General features: G+C 38.5%; 1 protein-coding gene and 1 long non-coding RNA gene across 2 annotated transcripts; both read left to right on the forward strand.

Moving 5' to 3' along the window:
- Positions 1-1261: 1261 nt before the first annotated feature.
- On the forward strand, positions 1262-5380 carry LOC138366504 (uncharacterized). Its single transcript, XR_011229147.1, has 3 exons — positions 1262-1399; positions 2742-2947; positions 4764-5380. It is a non-coding gene; the product is annotated as an uncharacterized lncRNA (long non-coding RNA).
- A 1242-nt stretch (positions 5381-6622) lies between these two features.
- On the forward strand, positions 6623-7934 carry LOC138366505 (uncharacterized). Its single transcript, XM_069327553.1, has 3 exons — positions 6623-6932; positions 7213-7397; positions 7657-7934. Exons 1-3 carry the CDS (start codon positions 6773-6775, stop codon positions 7879-7881), a joined length of 570 nt encoding a protein of 189 aa, XP_069183654.1. The 5' UTR covers positions 6623-6772; the 3' UTR covers positions 7882-7934.
- Positions 7935-23358: the final 15424 nt, after the last annotated feature.

The following is a 23358-nucleotide window of genomic DNA, read 5'->3' on the forward strand; positions in this document are numbered from 1 at the left end:
GTCCACTACCACCGACAGGATGGGTATGGGCTCACAACCACCCACAGGATAGGTATGGGGTCCAATACCACCCACAGGATGAGTATGGGGTCCACTATAACCCACAGGATGGGTATGGCGCTCCAACCACCCACAGAATAAGTATGGGGTACAATAACACCCACTGGATATGTATGGCATCCATTGCCCCCACAGGATGACTATAGGGTACAGTATCGCCCACAGGATTAGTATATAGGGTTCACTGCCGCCCACAGAGTCGGTATGGGGTCCACCGCCACCCACAGGGTCGGTATGGGGTCCACTACCGCCCACAGGGTCGCTATGAAGTCAACTACCGTCCACAGGGTCGGTAGGGGTCCACTACCGCCCACAGGGTCGGCAGGGGGTCCACTGCCACCCACTGGGTCGGTAGGGGGTCCACTGCCGCCCACAGGATCGATAGGGGGTCCACTGCCGCCCACAGGGTCGATATGGGGGGGGTCCACTACCGCCCACAGGATCGATAGGGGGTCCACTGCCGCCCACAGGGTCGGTAGGGGGTCCACTGCCGCCCACACGTTCGGTAGGGGTCCACTGCCGCCCACAGGGTCGGTAGGGGGTCCACTGCCGCCCACAGGATCGATAGGGGGTCCACTGCCGCCCACAGGGTCGATAGGGGGTCCCTTACCGCCCACAGGGTCTCTATGAAGTCAACTACCGCCCATAGTGTTTGTATAGTGTCCACTATCGCCCATAGTGTTATTATGGGGTCCACTACCCCTCATAGGGTCGGTATGGGGGTCCATTACTACCCACAGGGTGTGTCTGGGGTCTATTTTGGCAATACTGCTTTTCCAATCTCATTTGTTGTTCAATGTAAAATATTTGTTGCTCGACTTGCAACAATTTATATATATATATATATATATATATATATAGTATAGTGCCTTTGCAATAATGTACCAATGTGTGTATTTTCATAACTCGTTTTAAATTGTTGAAAAATAAATAACTACATTGTGAATGCAAGTCAATGTTTACATGCTAAATCAGAGTTGCCAGATTCCGCTTAAAATAGCAAATTGTGCTTATTTTCAAAGCTTGAGAATTTAGCTTTAAAGTAGTTAAAAAACTACGAATTTCGCAATTTGCTATGTACTTTAGTGTACTATTTTAAAATAAGGTTGGTTTTTAAGCTGCAAGTCATATGAATCTCAAAAAAAGTATATTATTAACAATCTTATCTCCATAGTTCACTAGTTTCTGTAAATCAGATCTGGTAACTGTAGGCCAAGTACTGGAAGACTCAAGACACAATGTGTTGAAGCTATTCTCTTTGAAGAAGTCATCTCGACAGGATCTTCCAGCTCCAGCTATAAAACTTCACCAAACATGGATCTACCTAGTACATCAAATGGTAAGGAATTACTAAACTGTACAAAGTTTTATGCTAGAACATTTGTTACAGTCCCCTGTTCTATGTGTACTCCATCACATAGTGACGGAGTATGTGGGAATAATTTTGTTAACACTGTCCATTTGACATGGTGGTGGTGTATGGTGCTGGTGGTGTATGGTGCTGGTGGAGTATGATGCTGATGGTGTATGATGCTGATGGTGTATGATGCTGATGGTGTATGATGCTGATGGTGTATGATGCTGGTGTATGGTGCTGGTGGTGTATGATGCTGGTGGTGTATGATTCTGGTGGAGTATGATGCTGATGGTGTATGATGCTGATGGTGTATGATGCTGATGGTGTATGATGCTGATGGTGTATGATGCTGGTGGTGTATGGTGCTGGTGGTGTATGATGCTGGTGGTGTATGGTGCTGGTGGTGTATGATGCTGGTGGTGTATGGTGCTGGTGGTGTATGGTGCTGGTGGTGTATGGTGTATGATGCTGGTGGTGTATTATGCTGATGGTGTATGATGCTGGTGATGTATGATGCTGATGGTGTATGATGCTGGTGGTGTATGATGCTGGTGGTGTATGATGCTGGTGGTGTATGGTGCTGTTGGTGTATGATGCTGGTGGTGTATGGTGCTGGTGGTGTTTGATGGTGGTGGTGAATCTGACACTGTCATATATATATATATATATATATATATATATATATATATATATATATATATATATATATATATATATATATATATGAGGGGTACCACCTCTGGTGCAAGTGTAGGGACCCATAGCCTCGGAGAAGAAAATAAAGAGTACTCAGAGAAGACCTTGTGGATCCTCACTGAACACTTTCATATTTTCTTCTCCTACCACCCTTATTCTTTTGGTATGTGTGTATATTTATCTAACTTTATTTGAAAACGTCATTACACAAAAAAAGTTACAATATTGATTATATATATATATATATATATATATATATATATATATATATATATATATATATAATATATATATATATATAATATATATATATATATAATTTGTTTTTCTTCCAATAATATAGTATTCGCTTGAAATTAACAGCCTGGTCAATCAGGCTGTTGGATTCAACTCCTCTCAGTTTTGTTATACGAGTTACAGCATGGTTAATCACATCCAAAATTAAAGTTATTTCCAGATGCAGTCCTAAAATTTTTAACATTGCTCTCACTAGTGTTAATGTAGATTATTTCATAATTTAAATAATATATTTAATTACTGTAGTACATTTTAACAACAATTTAACTTATAATTTTTGCAGCATAGGTCATTTGAATATAAGTATTTTATTAGAAACTATTTCCTTCAGGTCTTCAGGGAAAATTCTTGAGGAGATGCACAAACTGCAAACAATGTGTGCATGTCCGAAGCAATGTTTGCAAGTTCTGCCAGTGTGACTTCCGAAACAGTAGAGAATTAATGAAGAAAGAAGAGGAAGCCCGTTTTCTACTTAAAGGCTAGAAGGCTTTAGAACGAAATACAGCAAGCCGGGTTCTACGAAGGATTGAAAATCAGGTATTGAAGTTTGTCTACATCTGTTGTATTCATTTGTATTCTTCTTATGCTGAACTTGCTTGATAAGGTATAGAATCAACATGAATAATGCTGTACAGTACTTACATACTATTTGTTTATTTATTTATATACAAGTTAGCACACTGGGATTATGAGAGTACATAGCATTGATGTTTTTACATTCTTGTAAAGCCACTAGCACACATAGTGTTTTGGGCAGGTCCTTAATCTAACAGATAATTTTAAATAGGCAATTTAAAGCTTAAATGGAAAAAAATTGGCTGGTACATTGTAAGAAAGTATCACAAAGATTACTATGTACATTAAAGTAAAATTTGAGGGTTATCAACATATAAATTGTAGCATAATTTGAGGAATATTTCAAGGTATAATATAGTAAGATATGCATTCAATATAACAATCATGATGTAAGGTGATAGCAATGATTACAATGGAAAAGTTGTATGGTTTAGGCACATATATTCTGGCATTGGATTTCATAAGATACAGTGCGAGTTTAATACACTAGTTAGGAAACTATCAAGAAAAAATTTAGGTACTTTTTGGTTTTATTTTTTAAAATGGCAGAAGTTGGACAGTTTTTAAATTTGTTAGCGAGTGAGTTCCATAGACAAGGTCCCTTTATTTGCATAGTGTATTTACACAGAATAACTTTGACTCTGGGGATATCAAAGATATATATATATATATATATATATATATATATATATATATATATATATATATATATATATATATGTCGTACCTAATAGCCAGAACGCACTTCTCAGCCTACTATTCAAGACCCGATTTGCCTAATAAGCCAAGTTTTCATGAATTAATGTTTTTTCGTCTACCTAACCTACCTAACCTAACCTAACCTAGCTTTTTTTGGCTACCTAACCTAACCTTACCTATAAATATAGGTTAGGTTAGGTTAGGTAGGGTTGGTTAGGTTCGGTCATATATCTACGTTAATTTTAACTCCAATAAAAAAAATTGACCTCATACATAGAGAAAAGGGTTGCTTTATCATTTCATAAGAAAAAAATTATAGTAAATATATTAATTCAGGAAAACTTGGCTTATTAGGCAAATCGGGCCTTGAATAGTAGGCTGAGAAGTGAGTTCTGGCTACTAGGTACGACATATATATATATATATATATATATATATATATATATATATATATATATATAATTTCAATTCAATCATCTCTGTCATTGATGTATATGGCAAAAAGTGTGTGGCCCAATACAGCACTATGTCTTAACGTAATGGGTCCAAGGGCCCATAAGGTCTCGACAGCATTAAGGGCCCTTTAGCAAACCAGTGTGCTGGGGCCCCTATGACACCCATGACGTCTTTGTATCATTTCAAGTTTGTACATGTACTTCTTAAGATATGGGCACCATACAACTGCTGCATATTCTAGCTTTTGTCTAAAAAAATCATGAACAATTTATTTATTATTTATCCATGAATGCCAGAACTAAACCCTGTGGTACTCCACTCGTGACATTTCTCCAGTCCAATACATTGCCTCTGATTACTGCCCTCATTTTTCTGTCAGTTTGAAATTTTTTAATCCATGTTAGAAGCTTACCTGTCACCCCTCCAATATGTTCCAGTTTCCAGAACAAACTCTTATGTGGAATTCTGTTGAATGCCTCTTTTAGGTCCAGATAGATGCAGTCAACCCAACCATATCTTTCCTGTAAAATTTCTGCGGCTCGATCATAGTAACTGATTAAATTTGTTACACAGGATCTTCCATTTCAAAATTTTTTATTTTTTATTTTTATTTTTTTTCCAGCACGCACAAGGAAGCTTGATGCAGATAAACTTACATTAGGATCAGAAGGTGATAGCGATAATGCCTTGGAAAAAAATCCTGACGAGCTACAAGTGCAGCAGGTGCATAAAGTCCAAAAAGTACCGCAGGTGCAAGAAATTCAACAAGTACAAAAAGTTCCGCAGGTGGAACATTTACAAAAAGTTCCGCAGGTGCAACAAGGGCTACCATTAGCAATCATTCAGAAACAGCAAGAAGTACAAGTAGTAAAATTTGAACCACAGGGAACTACACCAGGAAAACAGTGTAGTAACAACGGAATGGGAATTTTAAAATACCTGAGGAAACAGGTAAAAAAGGACAAACAATAGAAATGGTTCCTTACACCTTATTATTTGGTAGTTTATAGGTATTTTACTTATAATACTTTATATTATGTCTACAGTTTATAATTTAGTTTACAGTTAATTTACTTTTCAACTTCCATATCTTACATGAAGGATTTTTACTGTTTTTCATTTTTAAAACCTTATTAGTATCATTTATAGTTTAGTGTCAATTCACTTATAATACAATATATGGAATAATTTACTAAATTCATTTAACTATAATAAATTTAAATAAACATTTTTACCCCAGGATGAGTTTCAGTCACCCTACCCAAAAAATTAATGTTTCTTTATTACTAATCTTGTGAGAGGTAGCTTATTGTGCAGCCCATACTCATTCTGTGAGTGTTAGTTTATTGTGCACCCCATAGTCATCATGTCACCCAAGCCTGCTGCAGCTGCACCTGAGGGGTGGTGTAGGGAACCATTAGTGTACTATTATGATTTGAGAGAGAGAATGCTCTGTGGACAGAGCATCAATATGGCTTAAGGCATTGAGCTTTGCCTCAAGATGAAGCTTGGGCTGATCTCTGATTTGCTTCTTGGGAGTCTTCATTTACGTGCACCCCATACTCAACCACTTTGTAGTAATTAGCGACCATTTCCTTGAATTAACTGCTTGAACTTTTTCAATATATCAATAAGGTTAATTTGTATAAAGTATATAGTATTTAATTAACCTAAATGTATGATTCCGAGATATATCAAATGTGTTCACAGAGAAATCACAGTATCGTGATATATCACGGGAACTGTGATGAGGGTTTGAACCCCATGCACTGAGTGCTCTCAGATGCATGCTCTAGTTCACTACGCCACGACATGGTCAGATGAATTGCAACTTGGAGTACTACTGCACCCACAAGGATCCCAAGGCTTCCACTGAAGCCAAACCAGGTTTCACACAATTCCCCCATGAACTCGGTCTCTGTCATTCAGTAGTTCTGCCTTTGATGCCCCCATTTCAATGTCTTTCTCCATGTATTGATATATCACAATAATATGAATTCTATGTGTATTGAAAGGGCCATCAGAGGTAAAACTACTGGAGGACACAGACCAAGTACATGGGAAACTGCATGCACAACCGCCCATGGAATGGGTATGGGGGTGCATAATTAACAAAAATTGAATTGTGGGTTCATTAGTACCCTAGGTTGCAATTCTTTTGACCATGTTGTGGCGCATTCAACTACAGCAAGCATCTGGGAATGCCAAGCCCATAGGTTCGAACCACTCATCACGGTTAATGTGATTTGTTCATTAAATTTATTATATTTTCAAATAGGCCAGAGAGACGGAAATAACAGTTTCAAATGAGATCGACAAACTTGATGTTCAAAAGTCATTGATTCAAGAATGGCGATCTGACCTACAAATGATTTGTAAGGAGTTAGAGTTAAACACTGGAACAACCTCGAAGAACATAAAATATTCTATCGAGGCAGTTGCAGACTCTATCAGGCATCGCAAAAATCTGATTGCCACTGATGCAGGTAGGCTTACTATTTCTTTGTTAACTCTGAAGCAATTTCTATTTAGCTCTTGTCTATAATTTCTATGTAGGTAAATGATGAGGAAATTTTTTTTAACAACTTTAAAACTTTCAGCCAAAAAACTTTATTTGCAGCATCCAGTAAAATGCGCTCTTCACTCCGGCACAGAAATGAGTGTGATAGGAAAAAGCTTCAAGGCTTCATAAAAATCTACAATAGTGAAAACTCTGAAATTCTCAGTGAAAAGGATGCAATAGAAGGTATCCTGCCATGGCACAATTTATTGCCTCATCATAGCCAAAATGGTATGTAACTACATCTCATTTTATCAGGGGTTACAATTCGGCCTTATCAAGATAACTAACATTTAGCATGCATAATGGATAAGCTTTACTTATTTTTGAAGTAAAATATCATCACTACTGTTTGTAAAATAGGTGCAGTATCATAATCCGTAGGTTTTTATCAGGTTGATACTGCACAATAAACTATGTATAGTATGTATAATGCAAGTACCTAAACTGTAATTACATTAAATTGAGTTGTAGTTTACTTGCAGTAAATATAATTTTCCTCTTTTATTAGTGTCCCTTGCTCAAAAAAAGAAGGCAGTAGAAGATGTGGAGCTTCAGAAGAGATCCAGAGAAGAGCAACAACACACTGTTCAAGAAATGCTGCATTATCTCGCATATTACAAGAATAAGAGAGAGATTTTAACCGAACATACTGAAGAGTTGTTATGTGGAATTTTTCCTTCATATCTAAGCAAGGTAAGCTAACAGCCTAAATGTGTGTTGCAATTCAGTTCTTCATAAACATTTATCCAGCAGAATTTTATACTTGAGTAAAGTCTTGCTATTTACAACTTTGACAGGTAGACAATTCCATGGTTTTCATATACTGTACTGGTGTGTTTTACATATATTTGAACTTTTACCGAAAACTTTATTTATTTATTCTAATTTCTTTAGTATTTTCAGGGAAATTTGTAAATGTCTTAAACCCCATTAAATAGTCTATATATTACAGGATCCTAACAAGTACACTATTGAAGAGAAGCACCTATCAACCAAAAATAAGAGTGGAATCTTGGCTCTTTTGAAGCAAGGGCAAAAGTTGTGTTCTGACAAGCTGAGTGATGCAAAGCGTTTATTTGGATACCAGGAAGAGGATGTTGATGTTTCCGAGCCCTACCTGGAGCTTTGTGACAGTGAAGATGATGATGATGAAGATGAAGATTTACTACTAAACTGATGATACAAAAGTTAAGTATAATAAATTTTACCTGATTTCTCTTGCTAATTTCTCTTACTTAATTTCTCTAATTTCTAGTTATCCTAGCCCTAAGATTACTACTGGCCTCCATTGCCTTGCCTGCACTTTGTTTCCCCCTTAACCATATCACTCATTCTTACAGGTGTGAGACAGAGAGGTACAAGATCATCCAAGAGGAACAACACCTGAAGCACCCAACATTTGGGTGTTTTAATTAATAAAAACGCCCTTCATGGCTTCACTCATCCTGGCTGGTTTAATTAAAAAAAACTAACCTAAACCTAATATATATACCTCTAGAGTCAAGGGAGTTAAGTTTTAGGCTGCACAATGAAACTGCTATTGACAATTTTATAACTGCTGCTGATAATGTCTGTCCTGTGACTTTTTTGTAAGCATAACCAAAAGGCTTAACAATCCCTTGCTTACAAAGGGAATATTAAACCCATTAATAAAAAACATGACCTTGAGAAGAAGTATAGGTTAGGAATTGTCTCCAAAGAATTCTCATGCTCTTCAACAGGTCACTTGAACTCCAAACCTTTCCAGTTATCCTAAAAAAAGCGAGTTACCCCTGTACACAAATGTGGTGATCTCACAGATGTTAACAACTACAGACCTATATCAATCCTGCCTAACTTGTCAACATTTTTTGAAAAGCTACTTGAACTTGAACTCCAAACCTTTCCAGTTATCCTAAAAAAAGCGAGTTACCCCTGTACACAAATGTGGTGATCTCACAGATGTTAACAACTACAGACCTATATCAATCCTGCCTAACTTGTCAACATTTTTTGAAAAACTAATCTACAAGCAGTTTTACTCTTATCTAGCCAAACACCATATACTTAGTACTAGGCTGTACAAGAATATAACAACTCTTGTATATATCTCAAAAAAAAAAAAAAAAAAAAAAAAGCACAAGACGAAGCTTGAAAAAGTTTAGTGGTATGCCAATAGGCTAGTCCCAGGACTAAGAGGCATGAGTTACGAGGACAGGCTGCGAGAAATGCAATTGATAGGGTACATAAAGATAAACTGTTTAACACGGGTGGTAGGCGAACAAGGGGACACAGGTGGAAACTTAGTACCCAAATGAACCACTAGGATGTTAGAAAGAACTTTTTCAGTGTCAGAGTAGTTAATAGATGGAATGCATTAGGCAGTGATGTGGTGGAGGCTGACTCCATACACAGTTTCAAATGCAGATATGATAGAGCCCAGTAGGCTCAGGAATCTGTACATCAGTTGATTGCCAGTTGAGAGGTGGGACCAAAGAGCCAGAGCTCAACCCCCCCGCAACCACAACTAGGTGAGTATACACACAAACACACACACGTACACACACACACACACAGACACAAACATACACACACTAATGCCTCTATTCACCTTGCAGTAAATAGGAACCTGAAAGTCAGGAAGCTGCTAAAGGCTGCATCTTGGGGATGTGTGAGTGTGTTAGATAAAAATATATGTTGTTTAGATATGATGGAGGAAAAGAGGCCGAGAGTCGGTACATTAGACAACCGACGCTTAGAAAGGCGGGGTCCAAGAGCTAACAGCTAAATCTTGGAAATAATAAATTAAAATATTTAATACACCCACATACATGTTTCACATTATTTTGGCTGAGGGCACACTGAGGGCTGATGGCCCCGTCGACGGGGCAGGAAGTCGGTGGTTGATCAAAGGCCTCCCACATCCTCCACATACCTGAGGATTATTCCGGCTTAATTTTAAACGGAAGTAATGTCTTGGCATTTACGGCTTCAGCGGGTGGGTGGGTCCGTGGGTTTATTACACTGTGAGTGAAAACAATCGCCTATTCTCTATTTTATATTGCGGCTTGTAGAGCTAGAAGCTGTTGCCTCTTGTGTGCGTTGCACAAGGGGATTAATATCTGGATTAATAGCTTTCAATATTTCCAGTATTTTTTAAGGTAACGCTTAAATACCGAAGATACTGCTATTGGACACCGCTTAATTGACAATGTCTCAACAACGCAGGCTAAAGATGTGCGTGGCTCCTGCTATTGCAATGATGCTCATTTGTTTTTCAATGATGGGCCTTAGTTGCCCCCCTCTCTAACTTACCGTTCTAAATACCCCTTCTCCATCTTCCGCAAACATTTCCCCTCATACATCTCCCCCCTTTCCTCCTGTCCCCCTTGTCCATCTTTGTCCCCCTGTCCATCTTTGTCTCCTGTCCCTCACTTTGTCCCCTTGCCCACATTTTCTGTCCTCTGTCCCAGATCCCTTTCCCCCTCTCTGTCCCCCTCTCTGTCCCCCTGTCCCCCCTTTCCATCTCTCTGTCCCCCTGTCCCTCTCTATCCCATTGTCCCTGTCTCTGTCCCCCCTGTCTCTCTCTGTCCCCCTGTTCTTCTCTGTCCTCCTGTTCCTCTCTCTGTCCCCCTGTCACTCTCTGTCCCCCTGTTCCTCTATGTCCCCCTGTCCATCTCTCTGTCCCCTGTACCTCTCTGTCCCCCTGCCCACTCTTTCTGTCCGCTGTCCATCATCTGTCCCCCTCCCTTTCCTCCAGTCCCCCTATCCATCTCTGTCCCCTTGTCCCTGTCTCTCCTCTGTCCCCTCTCTCTTGGTCTCCTGCCCCCCTCTCCTCCCTCTGTCCCCCGGTCCCCCTCTCTGACCCTGTCCCTCTGTCTCTGTCTCTGTCCATGCCCCCCTCTCTGTCCCTGTCTCCCTCCCTGTCCCACTGCTCCCCCTCTGTTCCCCCGTCCCTCCTCTGGCCCTGTCCGTCTGTCCCTGTCCCTCTGTCTCTGCCTCTCCTAGTTTCTGACATTCTCTGTGTCAGCCTATCTCTCTGTCTCTTTCCTCGCTCTATCTCTGTCATTCTCTCACTGACTTTGCATATCCTTATCTATACGTCTCTGTGTCTAACATTCTCTCCCTGACTCTGTCTATATCTATTTCTCTGTCTCGATCTTCATCTCTTTCTCTCTCTCTCTCTCTCTCTCTCTCTCTCTCTCTCTCTCTCTCTCTCTCTCTCTCTCTCTCTCTCTCTCCTTACATACATACATACATACATACATACATACATACATACATACATACATACATACGTACATACATACATACATACATTTATTTAACACATGTGGTACACGCACAAGGGGACACAGGTGGAAGCTGAGTACCCAAATGAGCCACAGAGAGATTATAGAAAGAACTTTTCAGTGTCAGAGTAGTTAATAAATGGAATGCTTTAGGCAGTAATGTGGTGGAGGCTGATTCCATACACAGTTTCAAGTGTATGGAAAGTGTATGTATTCAAGTGGCGGGACCAAAGAGCCAAAGTTCAACCCTTGCAACCACAACTAGGTTAGTACATACATACATACATAAGATATAAAACAGTGGAGGATTCCCAGGTAGAACAATCAACCACAATGCCCATTACCCCTTTACCCTGATGTCCTTAACTACACAACTATACAAGAGTCATTAACACGTGTAATGGCTGATCCCCCATCACGATAGCATAAAGACCAATTGCTTGACCCGCAGTCTGTCTTGCTCCTCAAATAATTTTCGGGTTAACATGAAAACGTCTCTCGAGTTTATCTTTCTAATGTTGTTTTCCCATCTTTCATTTTATCAGCTTAGTTCCTTTATTATGCCCCAATTACTCATCCCTTGAGCGGTAGTTAAACTGAACCCAAATTTAAAAAAAGTTCCTTTTGCTAAGCAAGCTACAGTCTTGATAAGTCAGATATATTGTTTGTTAACACATTTCTCAACAATGAACAGTCAGTTTTATCAAGCTAACATATCCTAACACAACGAGTGAGAGTATTAACTGGTCTAATTATTTTATTAGACCAGTATATATTATTAGATTATACTGGTATAATTATATATATATATATATATATATATATATATATATATATATATATATATATATATATATATATATATATATATATATATATATATATATATATGTATATGCGAACAAGCCTGAATGGTCCCCAGGACTATATGCGAATATAGTCCTGGGGTGTGAGTTTTCATTCTCATATTCATATATGTATATATATACATATATATAGATATATATATATATGGGTGAGTTTTCATTCTCATATTCATATATGTATATATATATATATATATATATATATATATATATATATATATATATATATATATATATATATATATATATATATATATATATATATATATATGTATGTATGAGTGTGTGTGTACATGTGTATACAACATTAATAATTTTGTAACTAGCGTCAAACATTTGTTATTTGCTTAGCTAAACGAACTAGAGGGTTCAGGTCCTGAACCGATTATGTGCCTCTGTAATCCTTTACACCACGGCCCACGGGATGGGTATGGGGTGCGTAATAAAGAAAGCAATAGAAGAAATTGAAATTGCATAATACGGTTATTGACATTCAATAATAGTAAGATAAAGCAATGAGGACCAAATGGGAGACCAGTGATCAGTGTCTTGTATCCCCTGCAATACCTCAAATCCTACGTACCTCACTGACAGGCTCCAGTATGTTTCTGTGAATAATTCAATTTCTCCCACCCTACCCATCAACATTGGTGTTCCTCAGGGCAGCATACTTGGCATACTTGGGTATCCTTTGGAGGTGCTTATCCAGTTCTCACTTGAACACTGTGAGGGGATTGCCAGTTATGCCATGCAGTTATGCAATGTATGAATCTATCTATAAGTCCACCAATCTTTGTAAAAATTTCTTGTATGGATGTACCTTACCTAAATAAACATTTATTTATTTATTATTTATATTTAGGATTCATCAACTGCCAAAGATATTCACATGTCAGTATAATTCTGGCGAGAGAGAGGTTTGGGAAAAGCCGTTATACCAACTAGTCAGCAATAAGGGTGATATTTGTGGGGCACAGGCACGCTCGGCCTGGCCCATTAACCCCCAACTGACACTATAACTACTAGCTACTAGGTACATGAACATAATTACATAATTTACGTACATAATTTAAGGTACATAATTACTAGGTACATGAGGACTGGCCATTGTACTATATAGACCTGAAAAAGTGTAACTTAGCGACAACAAGAAAATATTGAATCACAAGACCACCGACGACCATTCCCTTACCCTGCCATAAACACTGAAATTTGACACCCTACCTCTGGAGCCACCCTGACCACAGGTCCACCAACTACATTTCCCTCCCTCCAACTCTGCCTCCACTTACATTGTACACACACATATTGTACACCACGCAAGTGTGGACTAGTGTGTAAATCTTACTGATACCACACTTAACCTTTATTCTTTCTCAATGTGTTGTATAAAAGGATCTGATTATACCGTTTCATTTCTAACTCCTTTTCTTGGAAGAATGCCACATATGATCGTACACACACACAAGGTCTGTATAGGGTATAGGCAAGGTCTGACAAGGTATACTAGGTGAGTACTAGTTGAGTACTTACACACAAGATATTCTAGGTGAGACTAGGTGAGTATACACACACACGCAACATATACTAAGTTAGTACACCCAGAAACAAGATATACTAGGTGAATACACACATACAAGGTATACTAGGTGAGTACTAGTTGAGTACTTACACACAAGATATTCTAGGTGAGACTAGGTGAGTATACACACACACACGCAACATATACTAGGTTAGTACACCCAGAAACAAGATATACTAGGTGAATACACACATACAAGGTATACTAGGTGAGTACTAGTTGAGTACTTACACACAAGATATTCTAGGTGAGACTAGGTGAGTATACACACACACGCAACATATACTAAGTTAGTACACCCAGAAACAAGATATACTAGGTGAATACACACATACAAGGTATACTAGGTGAGTACTAGTTGAGTACTTACACACAAGATATTCTAGGTGAGACTAGGTGAGTATACACACACACACGCAACATATACTAGGTTAGTACACCCAGAAACAAGATATACTAGGTGAATACACACATACAAGGTATACTAGGTGAGTACTAGTTGAGTACTTACACACAAGATATTCTAGGTGAGACTAGGTGAGTATACACACACACACGCAACATATACTAGGTTAGTACACCCAGAAACAAGATATACTAGGTGAATACACACATACAAGGTATACTAGGTGAGTACTAGTTGAGTACTTACACACAAGATATTCTAGGTGAGACTAGGTGAGTATACACACACACGCAACATATACTAAGTTAGTACACCCAGAAACAAGATATACTAGGTGAATACACACATACAAGGTATACTAGGTGAGTACTAGTTGAGTACTTACACACAAGATATTCTAGGTGAGACTAGGTGAGTATACACACACACACAACATATACTAAGTTAGTACACCCAGAAACAAGATATACTAGGTGAATACACACATACAAGGTATACTAGGTGAGTACTAGTTGAGTACTTACACACAAGATATTCTAGGTGAGTATACACACACACACGCAACATATACTAGGTTAGTACACCCAGAAACAAGATATACTAGGTGAATACCCCAACACCAACCTCCTACAGTACACCTCCCACAGTAACCCCAACACCAACCTCCCACAGGTAACCCCAACACCAACCTCCCACAGTACACCTCCCACAGGTAACCCCAGCACCAACCTCCCACAGTACACCTCCCACAGGTAACCCCAGCACCAACCTCCCACAGTAACCCCAACACCAACCTCCCACAGTACACAACACCAACCTCCCACAGTACACATCCCACAGGTAACCCCAGCACCAACCTCCCACAGTACACAACACCAACCTCCCACAGTACACCTCCCACAGTAACCCCAACACCAACCTCCCACAGTACACAACACCAACCTCCCACAGTACACCTCCCACAGGTAACCCCAGCACCAACCTCCCACAGTACACCTCCTACAGGTAACCCCAACACCAACCTCACACAGTACACCTCCCACAGTAACCCCAGCACCAACCTCCCACAGGTACAAAATGAAGCCATGAGAATTATCTTAGGATGCCCAAGAAATGCTATGATTGAGAAAATCAGGATGGAGTTGAATCTGCAGAGTATTGGGGATAGAATTGCAGAGATAAATGTAGCTTCTGCCATTAGATTAATGAGAGGTGGGGGAGCTAATGAATTGGTCCTCTCAGTTCAAAAGGTGGGAAGTACTGAACAATGTATGATGAAGAAAAGAGCATATATGAATACCTTATGTTCTAATGTTATTAAGTATGATGTTATTTCAGAGTGTATTGCTGTGCCCAAGAGAAAATTTACACCACCATGGGAGGATTGTAATGTAGATGTAGTAATTACTCCCTTGCAAAAGAAAAAAAGTATGTATGAAATAGGAGAGCTGAGGGCAACATATGATTGTATAATTAGAAAATTGCCTACAGAAAACACTCTACTACATGTATATTGTGATGGGTCAGTAGCTAGGGATGGGAAGGCAGGATGTATATTGTGATGGGTCAGTAGCTAGGGATGGGAAGGCAGGATGTATATGTTCTTAACATTCTGAAACCTATATTGTTTGCTGATGATACTACACTCATCTACTCCAACCCCAACCCACATACACTAAATACTGTAATGTTGTTAATAATGAACTAAAAAAAGTCCACTTATGGATGTCAACCAACAAACTAACACTTAACATAGAAAAGACCTACTACATCTTATTTGGAAGCAAATCTACAAATGCAATTCAGCTTCAGATGACAATGTAAACATTAGCAATAACAATGATGGAAAGTTTCTTGGTCTATTCTTAGACAAGAGACTCAACTTCAGTACCCACATACAACACATAACTAAGAAAGTCTCTAAAACAGTTGGTATACTCTCCAAAATCAGATATTATGTACCTAACCTAGGGGTAAGGTAGGTTAGTGAATTTATTAGGTAGTGTTTAGTTTTTATCTTAAACTGGTTGAGAGAGGTACAGTCTTTAACATGGTTGGGAAGATCATTCCACATTCTGGGTCCCTTGATTTGTAGAGCATTTCTAGTTTGATTAAGTCGTACTCTTGGAATATCAAAACTGTATTTATTTCTGGTGTGGTGCTCATGGGTTCTGTTACAACCTTCAATGAAGCTTTTGAGCTTATATGTATGTATTTGTAATGTATGTATGTAAACAATGTATTTATTATCATTTATCAATTCTGATAGAAATTACCTACTTAAAATTATCTGTTAGATTAAGGACCTGCCTGAAACGCTGCGCATACTAGTGGCTTTACAAGATTGTAAATACTGTACTATTCAATGTATTCTCACAACCCCAATGTACCTACTTGTATATATATAAATAAAATAAAATAAAATATTGTGATGGGTCAGTAGCTAGGGATGGGAAGGCAGGATGCAGTATGCCAAACTGAATTCGTGCGCCCCTTGAGGGACTTGAAGTAGAGGGATAGGGATCACAGGATAAGTATGGGTTGCACAAACTACTGGTAACAGGATGAGTATGGGTTGCACAATTAATTACTACAAAGTGGTTGAGTATGGGGTGCACGTAAATGAAGACTCCCAAGAAGCAAATCAGAGATCAGCCCAAGCTTCATCTTGAGGCAAAGCTCAATGCCTTAAGCCATATTGATGCTCTGTCCACAGAGCATTCTCTCTCTCAAATCATAATAGTACACTAATGGTTCCCTACACCACCCCTCAGGTGCAGCTGCAGCAGGCTTGGGTGACATGATGACTATGGGGTGCACAATAAACTAACACTCACAGAATGAGTATGGGCTGCACAATAAGCTACCTCTCACAAGATTAGTAATAAAGAAACATTAATTTTTTGGGTAGGGTGACTGAAACTCATCCTGGGGTAAAAATGTTTATTTAAATTTATTATAGTTAAATGAATTTAGTAAATTATTCCATATATTGTATTATAAGTGAATTGACACTAAACTATAAATGATACTAATAAGGTTTTAAAAATGAAAAACAGTAAAAATCCTTCATGTAAGATATGGAAGTTGAAAAGTAAATTAACTGTAAACTAAATTATAAACTGTAGACATAATATAAAGTATTATAAGTAAAATACCTATAAACTACCAAATAATAAGGTGTAAGGAACCATTTCTATTGTTTGTCCTTTTTTACCTGTTTCCTCAGGTATTTTAAAATTCCCATTCCGTTGTTACTACACTGTTTTCCTGGTGTAGTTCCCTGTGGTTCAAATTTTACTACTTGTACTTCTTGCTGTTTCTGAATGATTGCTAATGGTAGCCCTTGTTGCACCTGCGGAACTTTTTGTAAATGTTCCACCTGCGGAACTTTTTGTACTTGTTGAATTTCTTGCACCTGCGGTACTTTTTGGACTTTATGCACCTGCTGCACTTGTAGCTCGTCAGGATTTTTTTCCAAGGCATTATCGCTATCACCTTCTGATCCTAATGTAAGTTTATCTGCATCAAGCTTCCTTGTGCGTGCTGGAAAAAAAATAAAAATAAAAAATAAAAAATTTTGAAATGGAAGATCCTGTGTAACAAATTTAATCAGTTACTATGATCGAGCCGCAGAAATTTTACAGGAAAGATATGGTTGGGTTGACTGCATCTATCTGGACCTAAAAGAGGCATTCAACAGAATTCCACATAAGAGTTTGTTCTGGAAACTGGAACATATTGGAGGGGTGACAGGTAAGCTTCTAACATGGATTAAAAAATTTCAAACTGATAGAAAAATGAGGGCAGTAATCAGAGGCAATGTATTGGACTGGAGAAATGTCACGAGTGGAGTACCACAGGGTTTAGTTCTGGCATTCATGGATAAATAATAAATAAATTGTTCATGATTTTTTTAGACAAAAGCTAGAATATGCAGCAGTTGTATGGTGCCCATATCTTAAGAAGTACATGTACAAACTTGAAATGATACAAAGACGTCATGGGTGTCATAGGGGCCCCAGCACACTGGTTTGCTAAAGGGCCCTTAATGCTGTCGAGACCTTATGGGCCCTTGGACCCATTACGTTAAGACATAGTGCTGTATTGGGCCACACACTTTTTGCCATATACATCAATGACAGAGATGATTGAATTGAAATTATATATATATATATATATATATATATATATATATATATATATATATATATATATATATATATATATATATATATATATATATATATCTTTGATATCCCCAGAGTCAAAGTTATTCTGTGTAAATACACTATGCAAATAAAGGGACCTTGTCTATGGAACTCACTCGCTAACAAATTTAAAAACTGTCCAACTTCTGCCATTTTAAAAAATAAAACCAAAAAGTACCTAAATTTTTTCTTGATAGTTTCCTAACTAGTGTATTAAACTCGCACTGTATCTTATGAAATCCAATGCCAGAATATATGTGCCTAAACCATACAACTTTTCCATTGTAATCATTGCTATCACCTTATATCATGATTGTTATATTGAATGCATATCTTACTATATTATACCTTGAAATATTCCTCAAATTATGCTACAATTTATATGTTGATAACCCTCAAATTTTACTTTAATGTACATAGTAATCTTTGTGATACTTTCTTACAATGTACCAGCCAATTTTTTTCCATTTAAGCTTTAAATTGCCTATTTAAAATTATCTGTTAGATTAAGGACCTGCCCAAAACACTATGTGTGCTAGTGGCTTTACAAGAATGTAAAAACATCAATGCTATGTACTCTCATAATCCCAGTGTGCTAACTTGTATATAAATAAATAAACAAATAGTATGTAAGTACTGTACAGCATTATTCATGTTGATTCTATACCTTATCAAGCAAGTTCAGCATAAGAAGAATACAAATGAATACAACAGATGTAGACAAACTTCAATACCTGATTTTCAATCCTTCGTAGAACCCGGCTTGCTGTATTTCGTTCTAAAGCCTTCTTGCCTTTAAGTAGAAAACGGGCTTCCTCTTCTTTCTTCATTAATTCTCTACTGTTTCGGAAGTCACACTGGCAGAACTTGCAAACATTGCTTCGGACATGCACACATTGTTTGCAGTTTGTGCATCTCCTCAAGAATTTTCCCTGAAGACCTGAAGGAAATAGTTTCTAATAAAATACTTATATTCAAATGACCTATGCTGCAAAAATTATAAGTTAAATTGTTGTTAAAATGTACTACAGTAATTAAATATATTATTTAAATTATGAAATAATCTACATTAACACTAGTGAGAGCAATGTTAAAAATTTTAGGACTGCATCTGGAAATAACTTTAATTTTGGATGTGATTAACCATGCTGTAACTCGTATAACAAAACTGAGAGGAGTTGAATCCAACAGCCTGATTGACCAGGCTGTTAATTTCAAGCGAATACTATATTATTGGAAGAAAAAAAAATTATATATATATATATATTATATATATATATATATATATATATATATATATATATATATATATATATATATATATATATAATCAATATTGTAACTTTTTTTGTGTAATGACGTTTTCAAATAAAGTTAGATAAATATACACACATACCAAAAGAATAAGGGTGGTAGGAGAAGAAAATATGAAAGTGTTCAGTGAGGATCCACAAGGTCTTCTCTGAGTACTCTTTATTTTCTTCTCCGAGGCTATGGGTCCCTACACTTGCACCAGAGGTGGTACCCCTCATATATATATATATATATATATATATATATATATATATATATATATGTCGTACCTAACAGCCAGAACGCACTTCTCAGCCTACTATTCAAGGCCCGATTTGCCTAATAAGCCAAGTTTTCATAAATTAATGTTTTTTCGTCTACCTAACCTACCTAACCTAACCTAACCTAGCTTTTTTTGGCTACCTAACCTAACCTTACCTATAAATATAGGTTAGGTTAGGTTAGGTAGGGTTGGTTAGGTTCGGTCATATATCTACGTTAATTTTAACTCCAATAAAAAAAAATTGACCTCATACATAGAGAAAAGGGTTGCTTTATCATTTCATAAGAAAAAAATTATAGTAAATATATTAATTCAGGAAAACTTGGCTTATTAGGCAAATCGGGCCTTGAATAGTAGGCTGAGAAGTGAGTTCTGGCTACTAGGTACGACATATATATATATATATATATATATATATATATATATATATATATATATATATATATATATATATATATATATATATATATATATATATATGACAGTGTCAGATTCACCACCACCATCAAACACCACCAGCACCATACACCACCAGCATCATACACCAACAGCACCATACACCACCAGCATCATACACCACCAGCATCATACACCATCAGCATCATACATCACCAGCATCATACACCATCAGCATAATACACCACCAGCATCATACACCATACACCACCAGCACCATACACCACCAGCACCATACACCACCAGCATCATACACCACCAGCACCATACACCACCAGCATCATACACCACCAGCACCATACACCACCAGCATCATACACCATCAGCATCATACACCATCAGCATCATACACCATCAGCATCATACACCATCAGCATCATACTCCACCAGAATCATACACCACCAGCATCATACACCACCAGCACCATACACCAGCATCATACACCATCAGCATCATACACCATCAGCATCATACACCATCAGCATCATACACCATCAGCATCATACTCCACCAGCACCATACACCACCAGCACCATACACCACCACCATGTCAAATGGACAGTGTTAACAAAATTATTCCCACATACTCCGTCACTATGTGATGGAGTACACATAGAACAGGGGACTGTAACAAATGTTCTAGCATAAAACTTTGTACAGTTTAGTAATTCCTTACCATTTGATGTACTAGGTAGATCCATGTTTGGTGAAGTTTTATAGCTGGAGCTGGAAGATCCTGTCGAGATGACTTCTTCAAAGAGAATAGCTTCAACACATTGTGTCTTGAGTCTTCCAGTACTTGGCCTACAGTTACCAGATCTGATTTACAGAAACTAGTGAACTATGGAGATAAGATTGTTAATAATATACTTTTTTTGAGATTCATATGACTTGCAGCTTAAAAACCAACCTTATTTTAAAATAGTACACTAAAGTACATAGCAAATTGCGAAATTCGTAGTTTTTTAACTACTTTAAAGCTAAATTCTCAAGCTTTGAAAATAAGCACAATTTGCTATTTTAAGCGGAATCTGGCAACTCTGATTTAGCATGTAAACATTGACTTGCATTCACAATGTAGTTATTTATTTTTCAACAATTTAAAACGAGTTATGAAAATACACACATTGGTACATTATTGCAAAGGCACTATACTATATATATATATATATATATATATATATATATATAAATTGTTGCAAGTCGAGCAACAAATATTTTACATTGAACAACAAATGAGATTGGAAAAGCAGTATTGCCAAAATAGACCCCAGACACACCCTGTGGGTAGTAATGGACCCCCATACCGACCCTATGAGGGGTAGTGGACCCCATAATAACACTATGGGCGATAGTGGACACTATACAAACACTATGGGCGGTAGTTGACTTCATAGAGACCCTGTGGGCGGTAAGGGACCCCCTATCGACCCTGTGGGCGGCAGTGGACCCCCTATCGATCCTGTGGGCGGCAGTGGACCCCCTACCGACCCTGTGGGCGGCAGTGGACCCTTACCGAACGTGTGGGCGGCAGTGGACCCCCTACCGACCCTGTGGGCGGCAGTGGACCCCCTATCGATCCTGTGGGCGGTAGTGGACCCCCCCCCATATCGACCCTGTGGGCGGCAGTGGACCCCCTATCGATCCTGTGGGCGGCAGTGGACCCCCTACCGACCCAGTGGGTGGCAGTGGACCCCCTGCCGACCCTGTGGGCGGTAGTGGACCCCTACCGACCCTGTGGACGGTAGTTGACTTCATAGCGACCCTGTGGGCGGTAGTGGACCCCATACCGACCCTGTGGGTGGCGGTGGACCCCATACCGACTCTGTGGGCGGCAGTGAACCCTATATACTAATCCTGTGGGCGATACTGTACCCTATAGTCATCCTGTGGGGGCAATGGATGCCATACATATCCAGTGGGTGTTATTGTACCCCATACTTATTCTGTGGGTGGTTGGAGCCCCATACCCATCCTGTGGGTTATAGTGGACCCCATACTCATCCTGTGGGTGGTATTGGACCCCATACCTATCCTGTGGGTGGTTGTGAGCCCATACCCATCCTGTCGGTGGTAGTGGACGCAATACACATCCAGTGGATGGTATTGGATCCCATACCCTTCCTGTGGGTGGAAGTGATCCCCATACCATTCCTGTGGGTGGATGTGACCCCCATACTCATCCTGCGGGTGTTATTGGACCCCTTACCCACCTAACAGGTGGTAGTGGACCCTATACTAATCCTATAGTTTCCAATAATCCACACCATACCATCCTGTTTGCAGTAGTTTACCCTATATACATTCCAACATAACATCGTTTTCTGTTAGCGTTCCTACAAAACATTCTTTAAAGATTTCTAAAGCACAAACTATGGTATATAATATTGATTGGTGAAGCACTTATTCTATGTAATAATTTATTGTGCTTATTATAATTTACTAAGAACAACTAATATTTCTCAAAACAAAACTACGAGCCTTCAATAGGATGTAGCTGATCTGTAATATTATAAGAGCATGGACAATAGTAGGTGAATTTCACAACCCATGTGGGACCTGAAAACTACAATTTTCGTTATAATTGAACCAATCACGACTATTCAGCTATCTACGTTGATGGACGAGTACTGTGAGACGTAAATTGGTACGTGAGGAAGAGTTTGAGCCTTGGTAAAAAAGTTAACTGGGAATATATCACATATGTACTAAATCACATTCCACATATTGACTTTAAGCACTAGTCATATATGTACTGTCTTGTGTGAGAACGGGTTGGAGGATGAGTTTGGGCCTTGAAAATAATATAACTGAGAATATACCACATATGTACTAATTCATAAGCAAAATATTGACTATAAGCAATAAGTCATATATGTGCTGTCTTGTGTGAGAGCGGGTTAGGTCATCACGCTACTACTGATGCATCACGCTATTGGGATTTCTGAAGTAAGGGCGAAGAGGTAGAACGGCCTATTGACATAGCTCGAGTGCATGGGGGAAGTTGTGTAAAACCCTGGTTTGTGTCTCGGAGAGGATGCAGGATCCTAGTAGGTTCAGTACAACTTCTGGTTTCAACTGTTTTGACCATGTCGTAGCTCAGTCGATTAAGGCAGCGTCGGGGATGTTCTCGGACGCAGGTTCGAATCCTCGTCACGGTCCTTGTGGATTTGTTCATTTGATGCATCACGCTATTGTGATTTCTGTGTGTAATAATCCTAGTGACTAATCAAAGTGAATAGTCCAAGAGAATAAATCAAGTGTATAATCCGAGTGTATGAGTGT

Source organism: Procambarus clarkii, chromosome 19 (assembly GCF_040958095.1).
Source record: "Procambarus clarkii isolate CNS0578487 chromosome 19, FALCON_Pclarkii_2.0, whole genome shotgun sequence".
NCBI classification, from domain to species: Eukaryota; Metazoa; Arthropoda; class Malacostraca; order Decapoda; family Cambaridae; genus Procambarus; species Procambarus clarkii.

Excerpts from the sequence above, each read along its gene's own strand:
- LOC138366505 (XM_069327553.1), top strand. The coding sequence starts at position 6,773 with ATGCGCTCTTCACTCCGGCACAGAAATGAGTGTGATAGGAAAAAGCTT. Across the intron at positions 6,933-7,212 it reads GCCTCATCATAGCCAAAATG|TGTCCCTTGCTCAAAAAAAG; the intron begins GTATGTAACTAC and ends CTCTTTTATTAG. Across the intron at positions 7,398-7,656 it reads TTCCTTCATATCTAAGCAAG|GATCCTAACAAGTACACTAT; the intron begins GTAAGCTAACAG and ends TATATATTACAG.